This window comes from Prunus dulcis, chromosome 3 (assembly GCF_902201215.1).
Source record: "Prunus dulcis chromosome 3, ALMONDv2, whole genome shotgun sequence".
Classification (NCBI taxonomy): domain Eukaryota; kingdom Viridiplantae; phylum Streptophyta; class Magnoliopsida; order Rosales; family Rosaceae; genus Prunus; species Prunus dulcis.
Window position 1 is genome coordinate 11,964,435 of NC_047652.1, and position 8,831 is coordinate 11,973,265.

The following is an 8,831-nucleotide window of genomic DNA, read 5'->3' on the forward strand; positions in this document are numbered from 1 at the left end:
TAATAAAAATGGAAGCCAATTAATTAGCAAACAAACAACAACAATGAACACAGAGAAGAGAGTGAAGAAGTGAAGGAAAAAGAAAGAGATAAGAGAATGAGGAAAAATGATGAAAGCTCTAATGTTTCCATGAAGAAACAAATGAATTCTTGCCATCTTTTGGAGGAGGAAAGAGAATGAGGAAAAATGATGAAAGTAAAATTAAGGGCTCGTTTGTGAGTGATTATGTTTAGACCAAAATCACTTATGGGGAGAGCCACCTCTTTGTACTCCATATAATCACTTTAAGTGATTTTAAGTGATTCTGGGCAGAAACACTTCCCATGTGCTTCTCCATAAAATTACTTAAACCCACTTAAAGTGATTATTTGGAAAAATGATTAGAAGTGTTTTTTGGCTTATCCAGAATCACTCCCAAACAAACCCTAAATAAAGAATTCAGGGGAGAAAGAATGAAAAGGAAAGCTTTGAAAGATTTGAAATAAATTAATATCTTACACTTTAAAATTTGGAAAGCTTCACGTGGATATGACAAACAAACAAGAAAGCATCACTTGGATAATTCCATTGTGTCATTGCCAAAATACTTGAGTCTGGTCCGTTTGATGGTTCTAGAAAAAGGGACTCCAAAATCAATCCAATGGTTGGGAAGGGAGTATACTTGATTAATTTAAATGGAGGTAGGCTCTAGACGGTGGGCTAATTTTTTATTTACATTATTTTGGCTTGTATAATTAAGCCCCTTAAGCCTATTCTCTAAACATAGCGCTGGGCTGGAGCCCATCTCAACCTAAACCTAAACGTAGTTCCGCCCTTGCCCACACCCAGAATAACCACAGGCCTGAAACACAAAGAAAAGAAAAATCTAGTGGGCATTGGTGGTTGGGGTGAAGGCTGAGCCATCTTCCCCGATGCCCTTATCTCTACCCCTAGTTTTTATTTTGTATTTAAATTATTATGCATTTAAGTTTAATTGATTAATGAATATTTTAATATTATATATATATATAAAGAAAAAGATAGAGAATGGTGAACATTCAAAATACCAAAAAATGCCATTGGTTAATTCAAACATTAAAAATTGAAATCATTAATTAAATGAGGATAATATGATAAATTCATATTTTTTTATATTAAAAAAATAAAATTAAAAACAAAATAAGATAATAGGTCCTACTTTTATGGAACATAATTACTCATGTTATCTTTTCTTAATTCTAAAAATAAAATATAAATAAAAAAGAAAACCAATTGACATGTGACAAGGAGCTAAATTGTTAATATTTGAAAAGTCAGTTGTTTGTGCAAACATTTTTTTATTTTTATTTTTGGTCAGGACGATAATTCCATTTCAATCAACAGTAAAAGAAGAGGTTACATCCATTGCCAACGAATTACTTAACCATAAGGGGGAAGATCCCTCCCACCTACTCGGACCCTGGGTTATGGACGCAAAGGCAGCAATTACATGCGCCACATTATTAGTTATTCTAGGAACAAAAGACAAGACCACAGTCTGCAACTGCCGCATCAGGATTCTAATCTCATGCACAATACCTTCAACCCGGGAGTCAGAACAACCACCCCCTTTCAGCATATCAACCATGAGCTTGGAGTCCTCATGGTTAATATAAGTTCAGTTCAGTTCTCGTTCCCTAGTTACATGGTGAATTGAGGACTCTTCATGGGGATTCTGCCATGGTGACTAGTCAAACAATCCCCCGGTTGGATTGTTTCCCCGGTACAACTAGGTGTTGGTTATATTTATATTATTATTTATATATGTGTGTATATATATATATATATGTTTACATATGTATATAACTATTCATTCATTCTTGTTTTTCGGTGAGAATGGGGGACTAACTCTCAGCCAGCACGTACAGTCGATACCCTCAAAACTTGTACGTTTGTGACTAGTCCTACGCGCGTAGACTACCGAATCAAGGGTCTACAGCAACATCCCGTCAAGGATGCTCCGGGTTCCGACAATTCCAAGTATCTCAAGTCTCCGTATCCAAGTTCCAAATCAGGGGAGGTACATAGGGTAGTGCTTATAGCACTCCAAACTGACATTCTATACTCAACACTTTCCAAAATCTCATCTCAACAACCCAAGTACCCCACACATAACCAAACATATATATAAATTCTCAAAATCCATATATACATACTCAAGATACTCAAATATGTCAAAACCCAAATATGTTACCAATACTTTGTGAAAATAAAGAATTTAACTATTAAATATAACATGCATTTCAAAGACTATTTAAATCATATGCATAAAATTCTCATTATAAAACCATGCTTATAAGTTGAAAACAAAGTCCACTCACAAGTAGTACCACACTGCCTGACCCTGAGAGGGTCCCGCCTGCTGCGAATGCATGGTCGGAATACCTATTTCAGAATACAAGTACGAGATTAATATAAAGGGTTTCGAACGAGAACTTGAATTAAAATCCTAATTTCCCGAGTTTCTAGCGAGTGTACGAGGAACGGAACAATCTAGAAGTTCCTAAGAGTCCCAAGACACAAGTCCCGTAAGTTTGGTCCAAAAAGGACGGTTAGATCGCTCATGATTGAACGGTTATCGAAGAATCTTCAAACTTTAAATTATTGAATCGGAACATCCGGGGCCCCGATTCATGATCCGTAAAATTCTACTCGTTCCTAGGAAAGTCTAGAGTAACATATATTGGAATGGAGTCGATCCAACTGTTCGAACCTATCGAACCCGGATAATGCACAAGATGTGAAATTCCGTTTGATAGTCATACGATGTCCGAATTGAGATCCGTAAAATCTTACGCACCCGTGACAACCAGGAGATCGCATTGGGACAATAATGTACGTTTTCTACAGTGCCCATGCGCCGCCACACGCGCTGGCAGCGCGTGGGTGTCCAAAGCGATAACCCTTTGTCGGAAAAACTCAACACCTCGGCTCAAGATTCCTATCCTAGGTACAACACCCTATTTGGAGTCACTTTTGTTCTTGGGCATACCCTGAAAACTGACTGGAAGGGGGCGGAATCGGAAACCCAAAATCGGCCGAAACCTAAGTTGAAATTCAGTTAATCTACGCTCAAAATTAACAAAATCCTACCCAACCATCAGCTAGAGCATGAAAAATAGGTAGAAAACCATACCTTACTCGTCAAATTTGGTAGAGAAATGAGAGAGAACGAGAGGCCGAAAGTTGGGTGAAAATTTGTCAAAACCGCTACGTTTCGTGGCTCGGCAACCACGACGGCGGATCGAGGTGATGGTGGGGTGGAAGGGAAAGTAGGAAGTGTGGTGGTTCCTACGGAACCGGTGCCGCCCTAAGTGGCTGAGTGTGGTGGCAGTGGCGGTGGCGAGAAGTCGCTGTCATCGCAAAGGAGGGGGGTTTTCTGGTTTCGCAGGGGAGAGAGGGAGAGAGAGAGAGAAAGAGAAATCTGGTTTTAAAAAAACAACTTTGAAATATTTACGGTTTTGCCATTGTCTATGTTTTGATCGTAACTTCTTCGTTACAACTCCGAATCGAGCCCACTACGTGGCTACGGACTCAACTCAATACGATCTACCCAAAAATACCAGCCACTGCCCCAAATTCTGTCCGAATAATAAAATGACCAAAATACCCCTACCCCAAGGGTAAATCCGTAAATTTAAAAATTAATTAACTTGAGAAATTTAATTTAGGAATTTAGTTTAGAGTCGGGGTGTTACACCAGCTGCATCACGTATCACCCAACCCCACCCACCACGCAAAATTTGTGACTTCCATGCCCCGTCACAATTGATTTTAGCAAAAGCCATCGGAGGGCAGGACCATTTTGAGTGCCCATGTGTCGATGTTCTCCGCCACCTCCATGAACGGGTGTCGTCTCCGTCCCCAGCTCCTCAGTTTACAAAAATTCAGTTTGCTGTTTGATCATGAGCTCCACAGCTGCAGCTGGGTGAACCGAAATCCCCTCAAAGACCGGACTGTTTCGGCACTTCCATAGCCGCCAGAGCCCGTATGCAATGGAACTCAGTAGCCTATCCCTTCCAGACTCCTGTGCAAAACGATCACACAGCTCCAACCATATGTCCGCAAAGGTCCCCCCTAGAACGACCGCACATCTAATTGAATGGGGCATGCAAACTAGAACAACCGTGCATATTTGCACTGGAATAGGAGATGAGCTACTGTCTCCAGTGGCAGATCTAGGATTAAAGATAGAAAGATAGTACTTCCATTCATAATTCATAACAAAACCAATAATACAAGTTACAATTGTCCACGATGAGTTTTCATATTCTGAAAACGTTGCATTATAATTTCGTTATCAATACAAGCAAAAACATCTTTATCAATGTAAACAATCAAGCTATCATTCAACCACTAATCTCCCATTCTGTTGCGAAATGGATTTTTAATAATATTCATGGCGGAAAATGCGCTCTCCACTGACAGTTGCAACCGGTAAAACCAAAGCCAATGTAAGAAGCAAATATTTCATCCATTCCTTTCTCCACCATTTTTTTCCGCAAGACTACTAATCCCTTCCAATTGAGAAAAATCACTACTCGAACGCATATGATGAACATAAACACCAAGTTGATCTTCAAGCATCAATAAGTCTCTATCCGAAAAATCATAAGGATAAAATTGAGCAAGACGAACTAGCTTTCGTTTGTCAAAAGCCACAAAGTTATTTTTTGGACTCAAGCATGCCAAACAAGTAAGTAACTCAGTACTTACCTCGTTGAAGCGATCATTTAACTCCGCAAGTTGCCCATCAATTACATGAATAAAGATCTCCACACGATAACGATGATAATTTGTCTTCATTGGAGCATTACGCCGTGATCTCCCTGGAATTACATATTCCTCATCCATGGTAGGAACTATAATATCATTTTTGTAACAAAACGAGGATGCTTGCTCAACCAATTCTTCAAACTCATTATCCCTCATCAACTGCAGGTTTTCCTTGCATGTTTTCACTAAATTCATTGCACTCACAATGTCTTGATCTTTCTTTTGCAATGCTAGAGACAAAGTGTTTGTTATTCCCAATATAGCTTTCATTACAAATAAGTGAAACACAAATTCAAAAGATTGTATTTCTCTCCATAACTTATAGGCTTCACCCGAACTATCATTAGGATTATCATCAACAATCATTTGAAGCACATTCACCACAGATGGGAACATAGAAATGATACTAATCAACGTACCATAATGTGAGTTCCATCGTGTATCGCCAGCACGTTTGAGAGTCCTTTCTTGATTTAAGCCCCGCCCCGTTATAAGACAATCATCTTCAAAAGCTCTCACAAGCTCTTCTTGGTATTGTGCTCTAAGTGCATCGCGACGCTTACAAGATGCTCCAACAACATTAACCAAACTATTAGCCGTTGTGAAAAAAGAGTTGACATCAATGTTTTTCTTTGCTACCGCAACAAGTGCTAGTTGAAGTTGATGAGCAAAGCAATGAACATAAAATGCACAAGGTTGTTCTCTCAAAATCTTTGTCTTAAGGCCATTGAACTCACCTCTCATATTACTAGCTCCATCATAACCTTGTCCTCGTAGCTTGGAAAAGCTCAAATTCACGGAAGAAAAGAATTCATCAATTGCTTCCTTTAGTGCACTTGAAGTAGTGTCGGTTACATGTTGAACCCCCACAAACCTTTCAATTATTTGTCCTTTGTCATTCACATAACGCAACACCATCGCCATTTGCTCCTTTATTGAAACATCACGTGCTTCATCCGCCATTATTGAAAAATATCTATCTTTTACATCACTCAAGATAAGATCAATGGTTTCTTTGGCACAAGAATTGACAAGATCTTTTTGAATTGAAGGAGCTATTAACTTTAAATTTCCCGGAGCATTTTCCAACACAACGGCCTTACCTTTTTCATCATGATCCGCAAGAAATTGCAAGAGCTCTAAATAATTCCCTTTATTACTTGATTGTGCACTTTCATCATGACCAAGAAAAGAAAGCCCTTGCCGCAACAAATACCTAGTGCACTTAAGTGATGCATTCAAGCAAGTGCGATAAGCCGTGCGAGCTTGGCTTGTTTGCTTGATCACAATTGTTTCAATGTGTGTAGTTTGATGCATCAAATTGTAAGCAACTTCTCTAGCTTGGTTGTGAACACTACCAACCGGTCCAACATGAAGGTTAAATCTTTCTTTCGCCTTCTTCCAATTATTGAAGCCTACCCCAGTGAATGCATCACCACCCACTTGATCAAAATTAGATTTGAAGAGATAACAATGAAGACAAAACGCAGCATCTTTAGCAATACTATATTCCAACCAATCATGATCATCAAACCAATGAGCAATGAAGCGTCTATTAATTCCTGATTGATTAGTTTGTGGGAATTTATAACTTCTAGGTTGACAAGGTCCCTTTTGTAGATATGCCCTTCGGATCTCATCCCGAATATTAGGACTATAATCCGCCATTCGAGTTCTTAGTCCAGGGTCTGCTTGAAGATTAGCTAAGATCTCATCTACTTCAATTGGTCTTGCATTTGAACTACCCGGGTTAGACAGAGAAGAACTATCCGTAGATAATTTTCTTTTAAAGAATCGTTCCATAAATCTACAAATCAATTAATTCAATCAATCATTAATTTTTATCCAAATTATCATATGAATATGAAAATTTCAATAACCCACTCTCAATATTCAATATACTCCCTAAACCCATATCAATCAATATTCAATATACCAAATTATCATATCAAATAGCAATCAATATTCAATATACTCAATCAATTCATATTATCAATCAAGCATAAACTCAATCAATCTACATTAATATGATTATCACTATGATTCATATCCATAAATTTAATTACATAAAAAAAAAATATCAATATGATTCATATCCATAAATTTCAAGCATAAACTCAATCAAGCATAAACTCAATCAATCAATATGATTCATATCCATAAATTTCATTACATTAAAAAAAAAAAACCAATATCAACAATATATATTATCACTATAATTATTAATATAAAATTTTCCATGCTTACTTGTAGTTTAAAAAATGGGCAGCGGACAGCGGTAGAAGGTGGTGGTGATCGGCACTGGGCCACCGACGAAGAGTTGATAGAGGTTGTCAAAGGTTGGGAGGTTGGGAGAGGTTAGGGTTTGAGGGGGTGGGAAGAGAAGCTGTGGAATTGGGAATGAAGGGTTTGGAGGCAAAGTTGAATGAATCTGTACTGTGCTGTGTTTATTTTTTATTTTTTATTTATAATAAATATATTAAAAACCTGGCCCAAAACGACGTTGTTTTGAGGCCAGGTCAATTAAAAAAAAATTGATTGAGCCTTGGACCGAACGACGTCGTTTGGCCAGGCTTGTTTTAAAAAAAAAAAGGATGCGCAGCGCGCGCAGCAGACATCACAAATCGTTTGGGACTTTCGTCGAGCACTTTGTGTGCATACAAGGGGGCTTCCAGCAGCTGTCCAAGGGGGCTTTCATGGAGTCCCTTGCCAAATTTCCAGCCTTCCAAGGGGTTGTCCGACCCCTCTTGTCCCAACGTGCGTCCGCATCTGACTGTCTCCTCAAGTTGCTGACAGGATGGGCACACCGAATCAATCTGCATACCCCGCTGCCTCAGATTACATCGCACAGCTAAATAGTTCCAACATCATCTCCAGACGAAGTGATGAATCTTGCGTGCTATGTTCAGTCCCCAGATTGATTTCCATAGCCGTCTTCCTCCTTTATCAACACTAGTTCCTCCACCCCCTCGTCGTCCAAGGAGGCCATTGGAATCCAACTCCACTGCCACTCGATACCCCGACTTTACAGTAAAGAGTCCATTTTTTGTAAAATGCCACATCAAATGATTCGGACATCCAAATCGACTAAGCGCCATGAACACGATGGAATCAGCCTCCTTCTTGTTAAATACATGACATACCGTCTGCACATCCCATTGGCGCAAAACAGGATCAATAAGATTCGATACCTTTTCCGGCAGCAAAGGTGATGGTGTCCTAACCTTGAAGTGGTAGGGTATCGGCAACCACGGATCTCGTGTAACATGGACTGAATTTCCGTCTCCAATACACCATCTTAGCCCTGCCATTAACACATGCCGGCCTTTTAAAATACTTCACCATCCCTATGATGGCCTTCGCCCAAGCTGGGCCTCCATAAAAGAGCCATTAGGAAAATATTTCGCTTACAGCACCTAATGAAGCAGCGAATTTGGCTGCGATAATAAGCGCCAACTAATCTTGGCCAGCATAGCACGGTTAAAGCAAAACATGTCCTCAAAACCCAGCCCCCCACATTCCTTCCTCTGTGTCAGCGTCTTCCATTTTGCCCAGTGTAACCCTTTGCTAGTACCTTGGCTACCCCACCAAAAAGAAGAGAGCGCATGAAGGATATCCGCACACACGCCCTGCGAAAGTAGGAAGCAGGACATAGTATACGTGGGTAGCGCAAGTGCCACCCCTTTCAACAACACCTCATTTCCAGCCGTGGTTAGAAAATTCTCTGCCCATCCATGCACCCGTGTCGCCACCTTATCCCTGATCTCTTGAAACACCTCCTTCTTGGAGTGGCCAAACTCAAATTTGAGTCTCAATTATTTTACAAATCCCCGTCCCTGGGGAATATTTAAACTTCTTGCCAAACGATCACGAGTTTCTTGCGAAAAATTGATACTACAAAAGAGAGAACTTTTGTCAAAGTTCACTTGCTGCCCAGAGCCTTTTGCATACAGATCAAGGACGTGCTTAACCATGTCCATTTCTCCTTCAGTTGCTTTACAAAATAATATCGAATCATCTGCAAATAAAAGGTGGGA

The 8,831-nt window shown here is 39.6% G+C and overlaps 1 protein-coding gene across 1 annotated transcript; it reads right to left on the reverse strand.

The window, feature by feature from the left end:
* Positions 1-3,895: 3,895 nt before the first annotated feature.
* LOC117621757 (zinc finger MYM-type protein 1-like) lies at positions 3,896-6,597 on the reverse strand. Its single transcript, XM_034352309.1, has 3 exons — positions 5,532-6,597; positions 4,735-5,444; positions 3,896-4,222 (listed from the first exon to the last, which is right to left on the reverse strand). Exons 1-3 carry the CDS (start codon positions 6,595-6,597, stop codon positions 3,896-3,898), a joined length of 2,103 nt encoding a protein of 700 aa, XP_034208200.1.
* Between the last annotated feature and the right edge of the window lie 2,234 nt (positions 6,598-8,831).